Source organism: Oncorhynchus kisutch, linkage group LG18 (genome assembly GCF_002021735.2).
Source record: "Oncorhynchus kisutch isolate 150728-3 linkage group LG18, Okis_V2, whole genome shotgun sequence".
Lineage (NCBI taxonomy): Eukaryota > Metazoa > Chordata > Actinopteri > Salmoniformes > Salmonidae > Oncorhynchus > Oncorhynchus kisutch.
Genome location: NC_034191.2, coordinates 63,514,331 through 63,538,345, shown reverse-complemented (window position 1 = coordinate 63,538,345; position 24,015 = coordinate 63,514,331). Strand labels below are relative to the sequence as shown.

General features: G+C 47.6%; 1 protein-coding gene across 1 annotated transcript in view; it reads left to right on the top strand.

Moving 5' to 3' along the window:
* The window catches only part of LOC109909542 (uncharacterized), a 73,634-nt gene extending 52,577 nt beyond the window's left edge, over positions 1-21,057 (top strand). Inside the window, exons 3-6 of the mRNA XM_031795294.1 lie at positions 10,022-11,381; positions 11,820-17,074; positions 18,257-18,536; positions 20,945-21,057. Coding sequence (XP_031651154.1) covers positions 10,022-11,381; positions 11,820-17,074; positions 18,257-18,523 — 6,882 coding nt within the window. The 3' untranslated portion in view covers positions 18,524-18,536; positions 20,945-21,057. The remainder of the gene's footprint in view (positions 1-10,021; positions 11,382-11,819; positions 17,075-18,256; positions 18,537-20,944) is intronic.
* The last annotated feature ends 2,958 nt before the right edge of the window (positions 21,058-24,015 follow it).

Sequence of the window (24,015 nt, the reverse complement as noted above, 5' to 3'; positions counted from 1 at the left end):
CGCCCCAATTCTACAGCCTGAATTCTACAGTTTCCTCTGTGACCATTGACCCCTGATATGGATAAGAGTGCCTGTTAAATGACCTACTGTAAATGTGAACTATTAATGGAAAAATGGAAACGAGAAGGAAATTAAAGCGTTTGGGAGGTAATGGGACATAATAAGTGGACACTCCCTGGTATAGTGAAGGTCTGTGTTTCCCTACAGCTATGCTGCAAAGCAGAAAGTTAGTATTACACTGAACTGACTGACTAAACACTTTGTGTGTGTGTGTGTGTGTGTGTGTGTGTGTGTGTGTGTGTGTGTGTGTGTGTGTGTGTGTGTGTGTGTGTGTGTGTGTGTGTGTGTGTGTGTAGGGGGTCAGGGTGGGGTATCAGGCAGTTTATCTCTGTTGTTGTATATGACTGAGCGTCTCTTGAAATCACAGGAAATTATACCCATCTACCAATAGGTGCCCTTCTTTATGAGGTGTTGGAAAACCTCTCTGGTCTTTGTTGTTGAATCTGTGTTTGAAATTCCCTGCTCGACTGAGGAACCTTACAGATAGTTGTATGTGTGGGGTACAGAGATGAGGTAGTCATTCAAAAAAGAATGTAAAAACTATTATTGCACACAGAGTGAGTCAATGCAGAGTTAGTCCAAAACTCCTGAACTTATTTAGGCGTGCCATAACAAAGGGGTTGAATACTTATTGACTGAGCTTTTCATTTATCATTCATTTGTGAACATTTTGAAAAACATCATTCCGCTTTGACATTATGGGGTATTGTGTGTAGGCAGTGACAACAAATCTCAATTGAATCCATTTCAAGTTCAGGCTACAACACAACAAAATGTGGATAAAGTCGCGCGGTGTGAAAACTTTCTGAAGGCACTCATTGGCACTGAGTGTACAAAACATTAAGAATACCTGCTCTTTCCTTGACATAGACTGACCAGGAGATAGCAATGATCTCTTATTGATGTGACTTTTTAAGACCACTTTAGTCAGTCTAGATGAAGGGGAGGAGACCGGTTAATGAAGGGTTTTTAAGCCTTGAACAGTTGAGACATGGATTGTGTATGAGTCCCATTCAGAGGGTGAAGGGGCAAGACAAAATATGTAAGTGCCTTTTAACAGGGTATGCTAGTAGGTGCCAGGAGCACCGGGTTTGAGTGCGTCAATAACTTCAACATTGCTGCGGTTTTTCACACTCAACAGTTTCCTGTGTGTATCAAGAATGGTCCACCACCCAAAGGACATCCAGCCAACTTGACACAACTGTGGGAAGCATTGGAGTCAACATGGGCCAGCATCCCTGTGGAATGATTTTGACACCTTGTAGAGTCCAGGCCCCAACGAATTGAGGCTGTTTTGAGAGCAAAGGGGGGTGCAACTCAATATTAGGAAGGAGTTCCTAATGTTTTGTACACTCATATATATATATATATATTTATATATTGTGCGTGTGTGTGTGTACTGTGTAAAGCCACTGAGTCATGAGCTGATGAATTTCACACCTGCCTGCTGCGCCTCCATAGCAACCGTCACCCCAGCCACAAACACGAGCAGTTATTTCTGCAATCGCAGCTTCTATTTCACTCAAGTGTCTGAGTCTCTTTGCTCGTCTGTGTGCTTGCGTGCAGTCATTCATGCATGCATGTCAGTAATAGGGGCGATTTTAGCATCTTGTTGGGGGCAAACAATAAAATAAATAATTTTGCATGCCAGCAAAGCCGCTACGCAACACAATACTAAACAATACATTAATTGCACTATAACAGAGACAAACGGTGCCCACAAACTGTTAGGGCCGACATAAAGCTGTCCCAACTGCAGAATCCCAACAGCAGTGCCAACACCTTACCACTGCCTACAGCACACCTGGCTATCAGCGGAGCCTTGTCTGGCAGCGAAACATTTCATTCAGCCTCATTTACTGCCTTTTTCAAAAACATAGCTTATCTGGCTGACATAAACAAATGTGATTTCTACTCAGATGCACAAACTATGGCATAAGGGAACGACAAGCACATAAGAGGCAATCTGTAATTTCTATTAAGACATTAATGAGCAAGCTAGGACGGACGTTGTCAATATAACTATTTGTTCAGCACTTTTAAAATGTACAGCGACAGAATTCAGAACATGGGCCGTTCTTACAGTATTTTCCCTGTACACCAAGTCAGAACTGTAGGATAAATAACAGGGCCATATAAGCAGACAAAGCTTATGCTTGCAATATTCAATGATTACATTTCTCTAAAACAGGCTATAGGCTACATGTGCACCACCAAGTCAGAACAGTAGGCGAAAGAGGGAAAAAAGGACCAAATTATTAGGGTGAGGCACATGGGCTACTAACAGCTTACCATACAACAAACACTTAGTATTACTTTCTTAGCTACAGTATACATATCTCCCTGGCATATTACATCATTTATGCAGAAGCATACAATACATTTTTGGACTCAACCTTGTTCATGCTGTGCTCACTTCCTCCCAAACCACTCATTGTTGAATTTGCTATTTCCAACTTGTGTATTGTTTGTATACATTGGCCGATGAGCACCGATAGGTTTTATCTATAATTTATCTTCATATGGCAAGGATTGAAAAGGATTTGCCAGTAGATTGTCAACTTCACTCATGATGATGACTGCTAGCTAAGATTTTTAATGTATGATGTTGACATGATCAGTCCAATCAAAGCTACTGTACATATAACGTGATTTGACATCATTTTATCTGTGGCCAATGACCTTGAGCCTTCTTGATTGGGCATTTTAATGTATCTCTATGTCAGCACCCAAAGGGCTAGAATCTTTGCGGTTTCCCCATGAGTGACAGAACACTGAGCCAATCACGATGCAACGCTCCGTATTTTCTGCTGGCTTACCCCACCATCACAGAAAGCACTGACCTGGGCTGAAACACCTGCATTTTGAAGATGGCTTACTTAAGATGGCTTACATCTTTGAAATGCAAGAGAAATAACATAATATATTAGTCCAGCCCAGGTGCAATTGAAATTTTGGCCACTAGATGACAGCAGTGTGTGCACAACGTTTTAGACTGATCCAATGAACAATTGTATTTCTGTTCAAAATTTTGTGTCAAGACTGCCCAAATGTGCGTAATTGGTTTATTAATAACTTTTCAAGTTCATAACTGTGCACTCTCCTCAAACAATAGCATGGTATTCTTTCACTGTAATAACTACTGTAAATTGAACAGTGCAGTTAGATTAACAAGAATTTAAGCTTTCTGACAGTATTAGATATGTCTATGTCCTGTGAAATGTTCTTGTTACTTACAACCTCATGCTAATCACATTAGTCTATATTAGCTCAACTGTCCCGTGGATGGGACACCAATCTGTAGAGAACCTTAAGAGGTTTTAAGAAAACAAAAAAGAGACCATGTTTGTATGTGGCTTTATTAACTCAATTATATCTATATTTTTTTTAAACATTGTTTGCAAACTGATGTGACTGATATTATTAAAATAATAATATTTGTGTGGCTCAAAACAGACCCTGATTCAGATCCTGCCCGTGCTAGATTACGGAGACATAATTTACAGATCGGCAGGTAAGGGTGCTCTCGTGTGGCTAGATGTTCTTTACCATTCGGCCATCAGATTTGCCACCAATGCACCTTATAGGACACATCACTGTACTCTATACTCTGTATACCCGTCGCAAGACCCACTGGTTGATGCTTATTTATAAAACCCTCTTAGGCCTCACTCCCCCCTATCTGAGATATCTCCTTCAGCCCTCATCCTACACATACAACACCCGTTCTGCCAGTCACATTCTGTTAAAGGTCCCCAAAGCACACACATCCCTGGGTCGCTCCTCTTTTCAGTTCGCTGCAGCTAGCGACTGGAACGAGCTACAACAAACACTCAAACCGGATAGTTTTATCTGAATCTCTTCATTCAAAGGCTCAATCATGGACACTCTTACTGACAGTTGTGGCTGCTTTGTGTGATGTATTGTTGTCTCTACATTCTTGCCCTTTTGCTGTTGTCTGTGCCCAATAATGTACGATGTTTGTGCTGCTACCATGTTGTGTTGCTACCATGTTGTTGTCATGTTGTGTTGCTACCATGCTGTGTTGTCATGTGTTGCTGCTTTGCTATGGTGTTGTCTTAGGTCTCTCTTTATGTAGTGTTGTGTTGTCTCTCTTGTTGTGATGTGTGTTTTGTCCTATATTTATATTGTATTTATTTATTATTTTTAATCCCAGCCCCCGTTCCCGCAGGAGGCCTTTTGCCTTTTGGTAGGCCGTCATTGTAAATAAGAATTTGTTCTTAACTGACTTGCCTAGTTAAATAAAAAAAAATAAAAAAATGTGGGGCTCAAAACAGGCTCTGCCCCACCTGCCCTGAATGCCGGGTCGCCACTGGTCAGTAACATGAGACGTGTGTGAGTGTTTTCCATAAGCGCCGGCTGTCGGCTAAACAGCTGATAAAAGACTCATTGTCAGTCGGGTACTTTTTTCTCGTCATAAATAAACGAATCAGAAAAATCTGTGTAACCTTCTCCCACTAGAATGAACGACATGCATCTTTTAGCGATCTATTGATAGGACAGGCGCCTGTCAATCACAAAGCGAGCGTTGACAGGGAAAGACTGCTGGTTTGTCAGTCTGCTGTATGTGCCGGCCCTCGGTACCTGTTATTTTTGTGCGCCGTGGTTGGCAGCAGTCAAATTTCTGTTCACAGAGGAGGGAGAGCATGATGCTACTTCGTCTCCTGTGTGTGAATTTATTAAATCCACGTAATTATTATTTTGTGTCACATTCAGTTAGACTAATTTATTTTGCACGTTTCATATGGCTATACACTATAGCCAGCAATGGAGTCGAGGTGCATATTTACTGTGCTTTGACATCCGAACAGCAAGTGTTGACAAATTTATAGAACTAGTCAAAAATGTCGTACTGACTAAATACATGAAATCTCCTCTATCCCTTTTCTATTCATAAATCATACAACTTAGTTATATTTTTACCTTTATTTTACTAGGCAAGTCAGTTAAGAACAAATTCTTATTTTCAATGACGGCCTAGGAACAGTGAGTTAACTGCCTGTTCAGGGGCAGAACGACAGATTTGTACCTTGTCAGCTCGGGGATTCGAACTTGCAACCTTTCGGTTACTAGTCCAACACTCTAACCACTAGGCTACCCTGCCGCCCCATATATCAATGGTATCGCCTCTGGACAATGAATTTACTGACTAGATTAGTAATCTACTGCCTATCCCAAAGTCCCACCCTCAGTGATTGATTGACAGGCCAAACTGTTAAAGGAATAGTTCACCCAAATGACAAAACCATGAACGGTGTGGTTTGAACCCTGAATGCTGATTGGCAGACAGCAGTGGGATATCAGACCGTATACCACAGGTATGACAAAACATTTGTTTTTACTGCTCTAATTACGTTGGTAACCAGTTTACAATACTGTAGCAATAAGGCATCTCGGGAGGTTGTCTTGTGTTATATTTCCAATATACCACAGCTAAGGGCTGTAACCAGGGACTCCGCATTGCGTCAAACTTAAGAAAAATCCTCAGCCGTGCTATATTGGCCATATACCACACCCCCTTAGGCTTTATTTCTTAATAACACATTGGTTTCCTTACCATGTGTCCACAGCAGCAGTGACAATAAAATCCATCATTTGAAGAGCAAACATCATTGTGGCTATTCATATCTTGCAGCAAAACTGTACATGTGACTTTAATCTCGAGAGAGGACAGGTTTAATGTTTTTTTTAAAGTTGTCTCACTAGCCTAGACCTAGACGATATCCAAAACAACCAATAGCACACTGAATTAATACATTTTCAATCATTTTAATTGTAAAGTAATGTCTTTCTGCTCAATACCACAACTCCTTTTACCAATCTGGGAGATCAATGTGTTAAAGTTTTCAATCATTTAGCTGTGTATTTTGGATGGAATCAAGGCGTTAGAGTATAGCAGAGGCCACCAAAATATAGTTCATTCTCAGGGGGATATCTGGGGCCCCAATCAAACCTGTTTTACTGCAATATCCTTCTCTTTAAGTATCTCGTGCCAATTAAGATGTTCTGTTAACATTCAACCATGCACAGCCAGACAGCTGCACCTTATATCACAGATTCTATCACTACCCCCCTCCTCCTTACCCCAGACCTTGCCTATAAGAACTGAAAGGGTACAGATCTGTTCCCCTCCCAGAATCCAGTGAAGCGGTACTGTGTTGGGCCGAGATGGGAACTTGGTGCCATCCCCAGATTTAGTGCTAAGAACAACAGATGTCTTTGTTTTCAGGGCTCCAGTGCCAGTTCGTGCCTTGGCTTGGTTTCACTGTGGAGCTGGTAGAGTTAGGAAGACACACCTGAATGCAGCCCTGTCGGTCTGTTTCTGTGTGTTTGTGTGGGCTCATGTGCGTGGTTGTCGGTCTGTTTCTGTGTGTTTGTGTGGGCCCATGTGCGTGGTTGTCGGTCTGTGTGTGCCAGTGCAACGTTGTCTGCATGCCTCAACAGCTCTCCTATTGTTGGCATCGCCCCAGCACCACACCTGGTTTACATAACTATCTACAGTACGTTCCAATGGAAGATCCCGTGGCCTCCCACTCAGCCATTACAACATACAGGCAGACGCTTTTCCCTCTCCCATTTCATAATAACTGAAAGATGATCATGGACCTAGAAGAACCTCAAGGCATGAGTGCTTTTGTCCTCTGCTTCACTGTTGTGCTTGAATGCAACATTTTAGCGATGTAACTTCCGTTAAAGTTGTGTAATTTGCATCAATGATGAACTGTTTTTACGACTCTGATCGACAACACCATTTGTGACAACTGCAGTTGTTTCTAATCTTCAATTGTATCTTTAACTTGTGACACTTTGTCTTTTGTGTGTATTCTGTATTTTTCTGTGATGTTTTATGGACACGCTGCTATTTCCCTGTTTTGCCTTCTTGCCAGGTCGCCCTCGCAAAATAGGTTTTGAACCTCAATGGGTTTTACCTGGTTAAATAAAGGTTCAATTAAAAACAATAAAAAAAACTAGATTGACATGTCTAGACACATTCTAGAATCTGGTTATTCACATTCTGCAGTTAGGTAGCCTTGATTCTTCATCGTTCTCCGGTAGATGGACTATCTGACTTGTGTACGTCTGGTGACCTCTCTGACGCCGCCTCTCAACCCCTCAGTACACAACAGCACTTGGGTCATGACCTTGGGTCAGGGCCATTGGGAGCCGTGAGTGAGGTGATGAGGTTAGGATTCTCTCTCTGTCTCTTTCTCTCGCTCTCTCTATCTCTCTTTCAATCTCTATCTCTCTTTCTCTCTTGGCATTGCTATGCACTGATCTTAGGTAAGTTTTAATTGAAACATTATAATGGTTAAGGGCATGACTGGTGTATAGTTAATCTGATTTCAGATCGGTGCTTAAGGCCTCTGGTGCTCTCTAAGGTCAGTACTAGGCTGGTGTGAGGTGACTGACCCGTGTGATCTGGGACCTCCCTCTCTCACACTTTCTGGGCCCTGGAGGATTACCCTGTATTGACAGGTTCTGTTGACATGCAGGCCTGTTGGGCTCAATCCTCTACTCCTCTACCGATGCCAAGCAGCTCATTATGGGCTCTCAGCCCTACAGACTGGGTGTCGGGAAAATAAACTGGGTGGCCTCTCTCTCCAGGCTCTCTCTCCCCCTCCCTCTCCAGGCCTCTCTCTCCAGGCTCTCTCTCTCCCTCCTTCTCTAGGCCTCTCTCTCCCCCTCCCTCTCCAGGCCTCTCTCTCCAGGCTCTCTCTCTCCCTCCCTCCCTCTCCAGGCCTCTCTCTCTCTCTCTCTCTCTGTCTCCCTCCCTCTCCAGACCTGTCTCTCTCTCTCCCTCTCTCTCCAGGCCCCTCTCTCCCTCCCTCTCCAGGCCTCTCTCTCTCTCTCTCTCCCTCCCTCTCCAGGCCTCTCTCTCCAGGCTCTCTCTCTCCCTCCCTCTCCAGGCCTCTCTCTCTCTCTCTCTCTCTCTCTCTCTCCAGGTCTCCCTCCCTCTCCAGGCCTGTCTCTCTCTCCCTCTCTCTCCAGGCCTCTCTCTCCCTCCCTCTCCAGGCCTCTCTGCCTCCCTCTCCAGGCCTCTCTCTCTCTCTCTCTCTCTCTCTCTCTCTCTGTCTCCCTCCCTCTCCAGGCCTGTCTCTCTCTCTCCCTCTCTCTCCAGGCCTCCCTCTCTCTCCCTCCCTCTCCAGGCCTCTCTCCCTCCATCTCCAGGCCTCTCTCCCTCCCTCACCAGGCCTCTCTCTCTCCCTCTCTCTCCAGGCCTCTCTCTCTCTCCCTCCCTCTCCAGGCCTCTCTCCCTCCCTCTCCAGGCCTCTCTCTCTCTCCCTCTCTCTCCAGGCCTCTCTCTCTCCAGGCCTCTCTCTCCCTCCCTCTCCAGGCCTCTCTCCCCCTACCTCTCTCTCTCTCCCTCCCTCTCCCTCTCTCTCTCCCTCCCTCCCTCTCCCTCTCTCTCTCTCCCTCCCTCTCCAGGCCTCTCTCTCCCTCCCTCTCCAGGCCTCAGTCCCCCTCCCTCTCCCTCTCTCTCCATCCCTCCCCTTATCTCTCCCTCTTTCTCCAGACACGCACAGAGCTCACAGACAGAGCTGCAGGTCACAGAATGACAGGGTTACAGGTTGCTGCTGAACACGGTGTTGGCCTTCGTGTGTTATGAGTATTCCGCCAGCTCTTGTTGCATGTTTGTCTTTTTCCTTCACTTAGACAACAAGGATTTTGTATCACTAAGGTCAACTTGACATACAGCACAACATGACACAATACCCCTGTGGGTATTTAGGGTTAAAGGGAGAGTTGGCCTAATGCTCATAACTGTACACTCTCACTTCCTACCAAATACATGGACCCATCAACTATCCCTTTAATGAAAGAGACAGGAGAGCAAAGAGAAAGTGGAGTTAATTGCTGGGATCACTCAGCTCTTTCAGACTGTTTGTATAAAAGGCTGAGGACTGTCTGATATCCTTAGACGCCGTCTATCTCTTCACTCTCTGTGGCATGAAGAGAAATCTGGGCCGGAGCAGTAAGCCCTTAAGCCTTCTTAGACAGTCAACTCTCATTAATTAGAGAAGGAGAAAGAAATCACACCAACCGGACTGGACAGTGTGAATGGATGGGACAGCGGTAACTCCCTCAGACAATGGCTGGACTGGGATTACCCCTGGTCTCGCCCCCTGGTGGCCACTCACTGATAAGTGGATACATATTTACTTTGTATTTTTATTTAACCTTTATTTAACTGCTGTCTGTGGTCTGTGTGTGTGTGTGTATGTGCGTGTGTGTGTGTGTGTGTGTGTGTGTGTGTGTGTGTGTGTGTGTGTGTGTGTGTGTGTGTGTGTGTGTGTGTGTGTGTGTCCTGAGGTGAGACAGGAATAGGGCAGGGCCTATTGTGCTGTTGATTTTGGAGCTTCATACAGAGAGAGTGATTCATGGATTGTCATTATTGCAAACATGCCATTTTTGAATGTACAGTGTGTTTACACAGCATGTTTGCAGAATGTAAATGTACATTGAATGAGAGGTGGTTTGAAACAGGAAGGTAAGCAGAGAGTGTATGTTTGAAAGAGAGAGAGAGAGAGAGAGAGAGAGAGAGAGAGAGAGAAATCACTTTTAATATGGATGTTTAGCGTTTTCAGTGGAAATAGTTCTGTAGTTATATCTATTATTTATCCTCTGTGATGTAGATATTTCCAAGTAGGGAAGTTCAGCAATTAGCTAACCTCAGCTGTTTACAGAATAACATGTGTTCCTCCTTTTTATGCCAGGGCTTCTAGTCAACTATTCCTTCCTGGTTCCTGACCCTGCATCTTTCTCTGATTTCCTGAATGCAATGTGTGGTATGCAGGAAGAGTTATCAGAGCCTGTACAAGATTATTTTAACACTGTCACACTCTTAGCAGTATTCAGTTAATCTCCCCTTCTCACCCGTTCTTTCTGTGATTTATATCTCATTCACTGGTCTTTTCTCTCTTGTTTTCTCTCTGAACAGACCCAGGAAGCTCTTGAAGACTCGGAGGGACTCAGGAACCCAGAGGGATTAGGATTAGAGGTGGAGGACGGGGATTTGGGTGCCGGTGACTCCCAGGACTGGAGCGAGGACGGGGGGAGGACCAGGGACGGTGGGGTTGACATTACGTCGTCGGAGGAGTACTTTGACTCGCGGTCGTGGCACAGTGACACGCTGTGTGACACTCTGTCAGACCTGAGCCCGGACAGCAGCGAGGACTCTCTGTCTGCCATACTGGGGGTGGAGGACGTACGCACGGGATGGAAGAACAGCAGATACCACACCGCTGGGGACTGTAGAGCCAGACGCACAGCCGAGAGGAGCCAGCACAGCCACAGCACAGAGAACGCAGAGACTGACGTACGCGGACCCAGCAAAGAGAAACACAACCAGACCTGCACAGAGACAGCACAGAGTCAACCTGGCAACACAGAGAAGAAGCAACACAATCACAGGACAGAAACACAGCACAGCACAGAGTTGCACAATCAGCTCAGCACAGTGATACATAAGACAGGAGTAACAACCCAGCACAACCAAGGGAAAGTCAGCACAGAGGTTCGTATCACTGAAATCACAGGTAATCAGAATGCACCAACGTTAGTGCTTCACACAGAGTCACACAAACCGAATCGCTCAGACAGACACAAAATCAACATCGCACAAAGCACAGAAACATTTGCACAGAGAAACAGCACAGAGGAAACTAGCAGAGAGACACGATCGCTGAGCAGCACCGAGAAACAGAGAACAGGGTTCGAAAACACAGCTTGCACAGAGAAACAGAGCACAGGCACTAAATGCACAGGGATATGTAAACAACATAGTGTAGATATACAAAGTATAGATCTGCTGTCCACTCTACACAGTGTAGAGAAAGAGAATTCACAAATACACAACCGTCACCTAGAGCAGGTAAGCCTTGCCAGCCAGGATACATCTAGAGCCTACGGAGAGGAGACAACCAATCAACACAGTTCAGAGACACACTGCATAGACACACACAACACAACAGACACACAGTGTTCGGACATATCTGGCAAACACGTGACACTTTGCAGAGATACACCCAACACACTCAAAGCAGAGACACACTGTAGGCTCGCGCACAACAATCACAGCTCAGACATACACTTATCTGACACACAAAGTGAACTTATCCCGGAGCATCCCACAACAGACACGCACAGTACAGAAACACACACCACAGAGACAATCTATACGGACACACAACCCACAGAGACAGAGAGGAGTAGCACACGCAACACAGAGACAGAGAGGAGTAGCACACCCAACACAGACACAGAGAGGAGTAGCACACCCAACACAGAGACAGAGAGGAGTAGTACACCCAACACAGAGACAGAGAGGAGTAGCACACCCTACACAGAGACAGAGAGGAGTAGTACACCCAACACAGACACAGAGAGGAGTAGCACACCCTACACAGAGACAGAGAGGAGTAGTACACCCAACACAGAGACAGAGAGGAGTAGGACACCCAACACAGAGACAGAGAGGAGTAGCACACCCAACACAGAGACAGAGAGGAGTAGGACACCCAACACAGAGACAGAGAGGAGTAGGACACCCAACACAGAGACAGAGAGGAGTAGGACACCCAACACAGAGACAGAGAGGAGTAGTACACCCAACACAGAGACAGAGAGGAGTAGCACACCCTACACAGAGACAGAGAGGAGTAGCACACCCTACACAGACACAGAGAGGAGTAGCACACCCTACACAGAGACAGAGAGGAGTAGAACACCCAACACAGACACAGAGAGGAGTAGCACACCCAACACAGAGACAGAGAGGAGTAGCACACCCAACACAGAGACAAAGAGGAGTAGCACACCCAACACAGAGACAGAGAGGAGTAGAACACCCAACACAGACACAGAGAGGAGTAGCACACCCTACACAGAGACACACAGCCCAGTGCCACACACTTTAGAAACCACAAGGAACGTCCATTCAGCCAGTCCATGTGTGGGTATCCTCAACGGACCTGTCACAAAGACCCAGCCTCAGGCCTGCCTCGGTGCTACAAAGCTCCACATTGAGGCATGCGTATCGGGTGTCCACTGCCAGGAAGAGCATGAGGTGTGTGTCACCAACAGGAACTCAGCAGAGCCGACTGAACCGTCAGATACGGTGAACGGGATCTGTCCAATCATATCGTCCGTGGAGGCTGGACTTCCTTTAGAGGCGGGACTTACTGTAGACGTGGGACTTCCTGAAGAGGCGGGACTTCCTTACTTGCTAGACGCCCGTGTGCCTATACCTGTTCCTGACCCGTATCTCTCACCGTCACTAGACAGGAAGGGGATCAACCAGACAGAATCCCAGTTAGCCTCACCTGTCCTACCTACTGGGCTAGAGAGTGGAGGAATTACAGAGATACAACAACGACAACAACAAACACAGCACTCCAGTTCACAACCCCAGGAAAAGGATGCCGTTCAAACCCAGGGCCTAATCCCTGAGCTCCAGGACCAGGGGGGCTCTAGCCCAGAGACACCCAGGGACAGTGACCACTCACCTGGGGAGCATGAGTGGGATGAGGCCTGGCTGAGGGAAGGCTCCACCTCTGTAGAGCTCAAGCCTGGTTTTGCTCATCCTCAGTCTGACACTGAGGGGGGCATTGAGGAATGCCTACCCTCCAACCCTTACTCCCTCCCCCACATAGACAGGTCGCTTTGCTCTGACAGCTTAGGGTCAGACGACTCAGAACATTCCCAGCTGAAGACCTCAGACAGAGATTACAGGACAGGATCAACCCATTCCCTGTCTGTGGAAAGAGAGGAGGAGAAGGAGGAGGAGCGAGAGGAGGAGAAAGAGGAGGAGGAAGATAGTTATGTTTACAGTCAGCAGGAGCAGGCAGTAGAAAGCACGTCCTGTCCTTATTCAGCACAGTCAAACACTGTTATAGCAGAACTCTCTGACTGTACAGACACTGTTATAGCAGAACTCTCTGACTGTACAGACACTGTTACAGCAGAACTCTCTGACCGTACAGACACTGTTATAGCAGAACTCTCTGACCATACAGACACTGTTACAGCAGAACTCTCTGACCATAGAGACACTGTTATAGCAGAACTCTCTGACCGTACAGACACAGTTATAGCAGAACTCTCTGACCGTACAGACACTGTTATAGCAGAACTCTCTGACCGTACAGACACTGTTATAGCAGAACTCTCTGACCGTACAGACACTGTTACAGCAGAACTCTCTGACCATACAGACACTGTTACAGCAGAACTCTCTGACCATACAGACACTGTTACAGCAGAACTCTCTGACCATACAGACACTGTTACAGCAGAACTCTCTGACCATAGAGACACTGTTATAGCAGAACTCTCTGACCGTACAGACACTGTTACAGCAGAACTCTCTGACCGTACAGACACTGTTACAGCAGAACTCTCTGACCATACAGACACTGTTACAGCAGAACTCTCTGACCATACAGACACTGTTACAGCAGAACTCTCTGACCGTACAGACACTGTTATAGCAGAACTCTCTGACCGTACAGACACTGTTACAGCAGAACTCTCTGACCATAGAGACACTGTTACAGCAGAACTCTCTGACCATAGAGACACTGTTATAGCAGAACTCTCTGACTCTGACCATATTGGGCTGCCAAGCACAGAGGAGACAGAGGATGCTATAGTCCCCTTCAGCCCTACAGGAGTCTTCATAGAGATCACCAGTGATCTGCTTGTTGACCTCAGCTCACAGGGTGTGTCTAGTGACATAGGCCAGGGGTCAACCCAACCTACAGAGACTGAATCTCTTCAGGGAGACAGCACAGAACCCTCTGCCTTAGATCAGGAAGCCACGCCGCTGAGGAGGATAAAGATTACTGTGGGAACAGACTCTACTGTGTGTAACGACGAGGTCCAGAGCCAGCTGAAGGAGCTAGACATCCATCACAGCATTTCTGGGCCTGAACTCTCTCTCTGCACCGTGCCACCCTCCATCCTGCCTCTGTCCTGCCTCTCTGACTCCAACAACAACACCAAGGCCAGCGAAGGGTCGGTGTTGGGGTCTCCCTGTACAAGGGGTAAGGGGCCAGAGCAGTGGTCCTCCAAGGTAGAGGTAGCCCCCCAAAGCAGCTCAGAGGAGGGTGGAGATAAAACCCATGATGAGTCCCCTTCCCTGACCGAGCCCTCCACGTTTACCTCTGACCTCCTGGGGGAGACACCAGACAGCCCCCTAGAATACCCCCCTGAGGACTCTGAGGAGTTCCTGTCCTACCTGGCCTACAAGCACTACTGGAGCAGCGAGGACTCAGCCGTGTCCGGGTTGGGGGACGAGTGTCACTTCAGCTTGGCTGAGGTGGAGGAGCTAGAGAGGCTCCAGGGAGAGGGCCACGGAGACGTCCCTTATCAGAACCATACTGAAACTACAGGCTGTAGGAGAGATACATCTAACCATACAGACACTACAGGCTGTAGGAGAGATATATCTAACCATACAGACACTACAGGCTGTAGGAGAGATACATCTAACCATACAGACACTACAGGCTGTAGGAGAGATACATCTAACCATACAGACACTGCAGGCTGTAGGAGAGATATCTCAGACCATACAGACACTACAGGCTGTAGGAGAGATATATCTAACCATACAGACACTACAGGCTGTAGGAGAGATATCTCAGACCATACAGACACTACAGGCTGTAGGAGAGATATATCTAACCATACAGACACTACAGGCTGTAGGAGAGATATATCTAAACATACAGACACTGCAGGCTGCGGGGAGGTTGTAGAGGAGGTAGTTTATTCTAATTGTGCTGCTAACAGTCCTTCAGACCTTTCTGAACCCTTAGCTTCCTACCTGGAGACCAGAGGCCTGCTATTGGACAGCGCAGAGAAAGAGGAGGTGCAGCAGTCCAGCCCCCACCAATCCCCTAACCCTCCCTCAGAGGGAGACAGACAGGACTGTAGCAAATCACCTGGGGCTTTAGGATTAGAGGACAGTTTGTTTGCTGAGGAGTCCAGCTCGTACAGCAGCTACCTCCAGACCAGCTCTCACCCTGCCCTCCTGCAGCAGGATCGTGGGGTGAGGATTGTGAGGTACCCCTACTCCGACGTCAGTCTCAACCTGCTCTCTCTCAGTAGCCTCGAGCCCATCCTAGAGGCAGACTCCGACCGCTCCCTGGACAACACTGGGATTGTGGAGGATGTGACTGGAGTAGAGGTGGAGAGGGAGGAGGAAGAAGGGGAGGAGGAGGAGCGAAGACAGAGTTTTAGGATGAGGCCTACTGAGAAAGACAGGGACAGTGTTGTCCTGTCTGGTGACATCATCCTGTCAAACTCCACCTCCGGCCTTGAGAGCCCGTCGTTGTGTCTCCCCGAGGACTCATCCAGTATCGAGTCATCAGAGCACCAACTGGACTCGTTGACCTTTGACCCCGATGACCTCAGGGTTATGACCTTACCATACGACAGGGACCATGCAAGCAGCGAGAGACGCTCCAGTCCAACCCCCACCTCTGTGTCCTACGACTTTGACACCACCAGCACTAACAGTGAGGAGACGGAAGAGTCCATCCTGCCTGTCTCGGGGGGGAACACCAACCTCCACAAACCCATGAAGAGCAACTCTAAAGACAGCCAGGCAGGGAGGTCCAAGAGCTCCAAGTTCTCTGTTTTTGCCAAGATGCCTTCTTTCAGGAAGGGGAAGAGTCTGAAGAATGCCAAGGAGGAGGACTTGCCCCGGGACTCACCAGACCTGGGACTGAGCAGGGATATGGGGGGAGGACAGATGGGACAAGGGGGAGACACCTCGGATGATGACAATGTTTTCTTGAAGGGGGACATCCTGAGCCAGACGGTTCAGCAGCCCTTCTCCTCTGGTCTGGGTGGTCGCTACGAGACAGAGCAGGAGGATTACAGCTTCTTCCCCTCCACACCGCGCACCCGCCATGTCCGCCTGCTCTTCAGGGATGGGCCTGGGGACACCTCCCTGACCTCCCAGCCCGGAGGTCTCAGAGGTCCCGAGGGCCTGCACGGCTACAAGAGGAGCAAGAGCTCTGACAGCCTCAACCTCCGCATGCGCTTCGCCCAGGCCCACAAGTCCCTGTCCAGCCTGTTTGAGTCTCGCTCCATGGACAAGGAGAACGAGGAGGAGCAGGTGAACATTGAGACTGGGAGCGAAGGGGAGGTGGGGCGAGCCAAACAGTCCTGGAGGAGGCTAAAGAGAGAGAGGGCCAAGGAGGCAGAGCTGCTGAGGAGGACCCTGTCTGTCCCGGTCGGGGACGGGGTCAAGGGAGGGGACGGTGAGGATGGGGGTGTGAGGACGCCCAGACAGACCCACAGTGACTATGCGTCCCGCTCTCCCTCAGTGCTCAGTGTCCCTGGGTCCCCCTCCTCTCTCAGGGCCCTGTGTCTCACCGACCCCCTCACTAAGAGGGGCTTCCAGGACAGTCACAGCGTGGCCGGGGAGAACACCCCACTGGGCTGCAAGTCAGAGGGCCAGAGGAGGAAAGGGAAAGTCCCACCCAACGGCCTGTCAATCAACTTCTCTGACTCCGGACCACACTCCTCGGATGACTCTGAAGCCCCACCCACAAACGACTCCAGCCCCCTGTCGCCCATGAGCCCCGCCTCCCTGGCCACCCTAGCCAATCAGCTGTCTTGGTCCAGCTCCAGGTCCCCAGGAGGAGCCTATGAGAGCACAGCGTCTAGCATGGCAGCAACACCAGACACCCCAGTGAGACCCATGAGCCCCAAGCCCCACAGCCCCAGACCTGCTGCCCAGCACAGGCCCTTCCGCTACCCCCAATCTGCCTCATCCCGGGCCTCAGCCCTGTCCTTGCTCCTCATGGCTCAGTCAGCCAGTGTAGAGGGCTTGTCTGACCCACCAGAGAAGCCCAAGACCCTGAAGCCCAGAGCGGGGCCGCTAGGCTCCTCTTCCCTCAGTCCATTGGAGGACAGTGGAGTGGACAGCCAATCACAGATCAGCCTGCTTACACCTATGTCCATCAACCAGTTTGAGGTAAGACACAGCTATATGATAGCAAATCTAATAATGCCTCATTGTTATCATTCGTCTGAAGAATTTCATGTGTTAATTAAACAGCCCCAAAAATGTAATCTATTGAACAAAACTAAACAATGTATTCTCAGCTAGCCATCCATACTGTGTGTGATGACGCTCACCCAGGGCCGATCCATCTTTGATTGACAAGAGTAGGTTGTGTGAGAGAACCGTCTTCAATGGGGTCTGCTGTTCCAACGTTTTGTCCCCATTGTGATATAATGGCCTGACTGTTAGTCTGTTTAACATCATGATAAAGCAGCCTTGTTTACCAATCTATCAAGATGTAGAGGGGAGGCCAGGCAGGGTGCACCATGGGATAAAGTGTTGACTCTGTCTTTCACTAGCCCTGCCTCAGCCCAGCCTCAGACTAAATGTAAATAACAGCCAGGGCCTAGGGCACTTCATCCATCTCACTGTGTGTGTGTGTATGTGTGTGTGTGTCTGCGTGCGTGCCTGTAAGAGATTCTGTGTGTTTATGCATTTGTGTGTGTGTTTGTGCATGCGTGTTCGTTCAGATGAAATGCAGAACAAGCCCCTCTTTATCTCCCTCCCTCCCTCCGCTCTCCCCTCTCCTGAAAGAGAGATGAGGAGGAGTGAAACGGCAGAGTTAGCTCTTTCTTTCCTCCGCTGTGCTCTGCTGTCACTGGCGTGGCGTGTGAGTTAGTAGTCAGCTTCCGTCCCATCCCGCCTGACAGCTCTGAAACAGCCCAGCCAGCCCAGCCGTACGCAGCTGGGCGGCGGACTGTGTGTTTTAGCCCCCCCTAGTGGAGCCTGCAGGAAGCACCTTGGAGGCAGCCAAGCTGGGACAAAGAAGCTGAACCACAGCATGATTACAAGTCATGTGACTTAGCTCAGTATTTATGCACACAGGAAATAGAATGAGCCATTTCAATCAGTGGAATTACCTGTCAATGTGCATCAGTTACGTCAAGCACACCAATAAGACAATTTCATACACCTGTTACATCATACTTATCAACCCTGCATAACAACTGTTTACAATCATGTACCAGTAAGAATGATATGCTGTCATGTACACAGAGAGACGGCATATTAGTTGCATAGAGGCCCGGTACTATAGTCTGGAGTGAAAGTGACATTGCCAATCCCATTAACCAGTTGACTATGCACCTAAAGACTCAGGGTGGCTGTAGACCCACCAGCCAGGCAGGAGGAGAGAAGAGGCTAGCAGAGCTTAAGTCCCCTGGGTCTGGACTGGTCACTACTGCCTCAGCCCGCAGACCACCACCAGGCCACAGGCCGAACAGGGAGAGGGACAGGGGTCCAAGACGCCACCCGCTGCTCCTCAGACGACCTGTGGATCGAAGAGGAGAAGAGACGGAAGCGGAAGCTGGCCCGAGTCGTGAGGGGCAGCCTGGGACAACTCAACACCCACTGTCCTGAAGATCTGGAGAAAGTAAGACTCCACCATGCTTACCGCTGCAAAAAAACCTACAGCCTAGCAGAAAGGGAACCTGTCTCTCTCCTCCTCCTCCTTGCTCCTCTTCATCTACGTACTGTCTCAGGGAAGTGTCTCCTCCTCCTCCTCTTCTCCTCCTCCACCTTGCTCCTCTTCATCTACGTACTGTCTCAGGGAAGTGTCTCCTCCTCCTCCTCCTCCTCTTCTCCTCCTCCTCCTTGCTCCTCTTCATCTACGTACTGTCTCAGGGAAGTGTCTCCTCCTCCTCCTCTTCTCCTCCTCCTCCTTGCTCCTCTTCATCTACGTACTATCTCAGGGAAGTGTCTCCTCCTCCTCTTCTTCTCCGTTTCCTCCTTGCTCCTCTTCATCTACGTACTGTCTCAGGGAACCTGTCTCTCTCCTCCTCCTCCTCTTCTCCTCCTCCTGCTTGCTCCTCTTCATCTACGTACGGTCTCAGGGAAGTGTCTCCTCCTCCTCCTCTTCTCCTCCTCCTCCTTGCTCCTCTTCATCTACGTACTGTCTCAGGGAAGTGTCTCCTCCTCCTCCTCTTCTCCTCCTCCTTGCTCCTCTTCATCTACGTACTGTCTCAGGGAAGTGTCTCCTCCTCCATCTCTTCTCTCCTTCGCCAGCTGTTTTCTCCTCCATCTCTTCTCTCCTTCGCCAGCTGTTTTCTCCCTGGAGTCTTGGCATCTCTCCTTTGTTTACATTTTTTCTCTTCCGTCTTTTTTGGATGTCTTTCTCGCTCGCTCATGTTTCTGTGCCAGTCTCTCTCAGCGTCTACTCTTAGCCTAAACCTGTATGAACCTTCAGGTCAATCTGCTCTGGACAAACATATTATTACTATTCCTATAGTAATACATATAATACACACACAGTACCAGTCAAAAATGTTAACACACCTACACATTTTTCTTTATTTTTACTATTTTCTACATTGTAGAATAATAGTGAAGTCATCAAAACTATGAAATAACATATATGGAATCATGGAGTAACCCGAAAAGTGTTAAACAAATCAAAATATATTTTAGATTTTAGATTCTTCAAGGTAGCCACCCTTTGCCTTGATGACAGCTTTGCACACTCTTGGCATTCTCTCAACCAGCTTCATGAGGAATGCTTTTCCAACAGTCTTGAAGAAGTTCCCACATATGCTGACTCATCCCATACCACCTCAATCGGGAGGTTGGGTGATTGTGGAGGCCAGGTCATCTGATGCAGCACTCCATCACTCGCCTTCTTGGACAAATAGCCCTTACACAGCCTGGAGTTGTGTTTTGGGTCATTGTCCTTCTGAAATAATAATATTAGTCCCACTAAGCGCAAACCAGATGGGATGGCGTATTGCTGCAGAAAGCTGTGGTAGCCATGCTGGTTAAGTGTGCCTTGAATTCTAAATTAATCACAGACAGTGTCACCAGCAAAGCACCCCCACACCATCACACCTCCTCCTCCATGCTTCACTGTGGGAACCACACATGCAGAGATCATCCGTTCACCTACTCTGCATCTCACAAAGACACGGCGGTTGGAACCAAAAATCTCAAATTTGGTCTAATGTCCATTGCTTGTGTTTCTTGACCCAAGCAAGGCTCTTCTTCTTATTGGTGACCTTTAGTAGTGTTTCTTTGCAGCAATTCGACCATGAAGGCCTGATTCCACGCTGTCCCCTCTGAACAGTTGATGTTGAGATGTGTCTGTGAAGCATTTATTTGGGCTGAAATTTGGGCTGGTAACTCTAATGAACTTATCCTCTGCAGCAGAGGTAACTCTGGGTCTTCCTTTCCTGTGGCGGTCCTCATCAGAGCCAGTTTCATCATAGCGCTTGATCTGTTTTTGCGACTGCAGTTGAAGAAACGTTCAAAATTCTTGAAAGGTTCCATATTGACTGACCTTCATGTCTTAAAGTAACGATGGACTGCCGTTTCTCTTTGCTTACTTGAGCTCTTTTACCAAATAGGGCTATCTTCTGTATATACCACCCCTACCTTGTCACAACACAACTGATTGGCTCAAACACACAGAAGAAAATACATTTAACAAGGCAAACATGTTAGTCACCTGGAATGCATTTCAATTATCTCATGAAGCTGGTTGAAAGAATGCCAAGAGTGTGCAAAGCTGTCATGTTTAACACTTGTTTGGTTACTACACGATTCCATATGTGTTATTTCATAGTTTTGATGTCTTCACTATTATTCTATAATGTAGAAAATTGTAAAAAATATATAAAGAAAAACCCTTGAATGAGTTAGTGTGTCCAAACCTTTGACTGTTACTTAAAAAAAAGAAAGGCAGGGTCTTAACATAGCAAGTTAGCAGTGTACTAACTACTGTACACCAATAGACTGCTAAGAGGTAGGCCTTGTTGGATCCCAAGCCTCGATTTGTCCTTCTCCCCACAGGCACGGGCTCGAGTGTCCCTGTCGACCATGGAGGAGTTCTCCGGGATTCCCCTGAAGGCCCACTGCTTCTCCCAGAGCACCCCATCGGACTTGACTGTCTGGGCTGGAGACGACGTACCTCCTACCCCTGTGAGTAGCTCCTTCCTCCCTTTACATCCTCCTACCCCTGGGAGTAGCTACTTCCTCCCTTTACATCCTCCTACCCCTGGGAGTAGCTCCTTCCTCCCTTTACATCCTCCTACCCCTGGAAGTAGCTACTTCCTCCCTTTACATCCTCCTACCCCTGGGAGTAGCTCCTTCCTCCCTTTACATCCTCCTACCCCTGTGAGTAGCTCCTTCCTCCCTTTACATCCTCCTACCCCTGGGAGTAGCTCCTTCCTCCCTTTACATCCTCCTACACCTGGGAGTAGCTCCTTCCCCCCTTTACATCCTCCTACCCCTGTGAGTAGCTCCTTCCTCCCTTTACATCCTCCTACCCCTGGGAGTAGCTCCTTCCTCCCTTTACTTCCTCCTACCCCTGGGAGTAGCCCCTTCCTCCCTTTACATCCTCCTACCCCTGGGAGTAGCTCCTTCCTCCCTTTACATCCTCCTACCCCTGGGAGTAGCTCCTTCCTCCCATTACATCCTCCTACCCCTGTGAGTAGCTCCTTCCTCCCTTTACATCCTCCTACCCCTAGGAGTAGCTCCTTCCTCCCTTTACATCCTCCTACCCCTGGAAGTAGCTCCTTCCTCCCTTTACATCCTCCTACCCCTGGGAGTAGCTCCTTCCTCCCTTTACATCCTCCTACCCCTGTGAGTAGCTCCTTCCTCCCTTTACATCCTCCTACCCCTGGGAGTAGCTCCTTCCTCCCTTTACATCCTCCTACCCCTGGGAGTAGCTCCTTCCTCCCTTTACATCCTCCTACCCCTGGGAGTAGCTCCTTCCTCGCTTTACATCCTCCTACCCCTGTGAGTAGCTCCTTCCTCCCTTTACATCCTCCTACCCTTGTGAGTAGCTCCTTCCTCCCTTTACATCCTCCTACCCCTGGGAGTAGCTCCTTCCTCCCTTTACATCCTCCTACCCCTGGGAGTAGCTCCTTCCTCCCTTTACATCCTCCTACCCCTGGGAGTAGCTCCTTCCTCCCTTTACATCCTCCTACCCCTGGGAGTAGCTCCTTCCTCCCTTTACATCCTCCTACCCCTGGGAGTAGCTCCTTCCTCCCTTTACATCCTCCTACCCCTGGGAGTAGCTCCTTCCTCCCTTTACATCCTCCTACCCCTGGGAGTAGCTCCTTCCTCCCTTTACATCCTCCTACCCCTGGGAGTACTGCATACTACCGCACACTGCTGGCTCTCTCACTCACTGTGCCTGGGTTGGTTCCATGATGACCACTTACAGTGCTTAGAGAAAGGATTCATACCTCTTGACTTATTCCACATTTTGTTGTATTACAGCCTTCAAAATGGATCAAAACAATTATCAAAACAATTATCTCACCCATCTACACAACAATACCCCATAATGATGATGCAGTTTTTTTAGCACATTTATTGAAAATGAAATACAGTAATACAGTATTTCATTTACATAAGTATTCACAGCACAGAGTCAATACATGTTAGAATCAGCTTTGGCAATATTTGCCAATTTTTTCCCAACCGTTTTTGGTTGGTTGTTGATCATTGCTAGACAACCATCTTCAAGTCATGCCATATATTTTCAAACAGTGAAAGAAACTGTAGCTCGGCCACTCAGGAACATTCACTGTCTTCTTAGTAAGCAACTCCACTGAAGATTTGGCCTTGTGTTTTAGGTTAACGATTACAAGCATACCCATAACAGCCACTATGTATGAAAATATGGAGAGTGATACTCAGTAATGTGTTGTATTAGATTTGCCCCAAACATAACACTTTGTATTCAGGACAAAGCGTTAATTGGTTTGCTATATTTTTTTGCAGTATTACTTTAGTGCCATAATTCATGTCTTGGAATATTTATATTCTGTACAGGCTTCCTTCTTTTCACTCTGCCATTTAGGTTAGTATTGTGGAGTAACTATAATGTTGTTGATCCATCCTCAATTTTTTCATATCACAGCCATTAAACACTGTAACAGTTTTAAAGGTACCATTGGCCTCATGGTGAAATCCCTGAGTGGTTTCCTTCCTCTCTGGCAACTGAGTTAGGAAGAACGCCTGTAACTTTATAGTGACTGGGTGTATTGATACACCATCCAACCTGTAATTAATAACTTCACTATGCTTATTTTGTTTTAACCATCTACCAATAGGTGCCCTTTGTGAGGCATTAGAAAACCTCCCTGTTTGTTGTGGTTGAATCTGTGTTAGAAATTCCCTGCTCGACTGAGGGACCTTACAGATAATTGTATGTGTGAAGTACAGAGATGAGGTAGTCATTCAGAAATCATGTTAACCACAATTATTGCACACAGAGTCCATGCAACTTATTATGTGACTTGTTAAGCACATTTTTACTCCTGAACTTATTTAGGGTTGAATACGTTTTGACTCAAGACATTTCAGCTTTTCATTTTTAATTCATTTGTAAAGAAAAATCAAACGAAATACTATTCCCCTTTGACATGATGGGGTATTCTGTGTAGGCCAGTGACACAAGCATCTCAATTGAATCAATTTTAAATTCAGGCTGTAACACAACAAAAAGTGGAACAAGTCAAATGGTGTGAATACTGTCTGAAGGCCCTGTGGTAACTTGAATCTAAGTCAGTGTGGGCTTGGCCCCCACCTCAATCTCAGACTCCAACTCCAAGCATAATGTCTTTCCCACGGCCGTAGCCAGGCTCTGAGATTTAGTGCTGCTCCTCTGTTCATTATCTATCCTCATTGCCATGTCACTTTTACCCCTACCTACATGTACATAGTGTATTGTCTCAACTACCTCGTACCCCTGCACATTGACACGGTACCAGTACTCCTTGTATATAGCCTCGTTATTGTTATTTTTTGTGTTACTATTTTCTATTTTTAACTCTGCATTGCTGGGAAAGGGCTCTTAAGTAATAATTTCAAGGTAAGTCTACACTTGTTGTATACGGCGTGTGTGACAA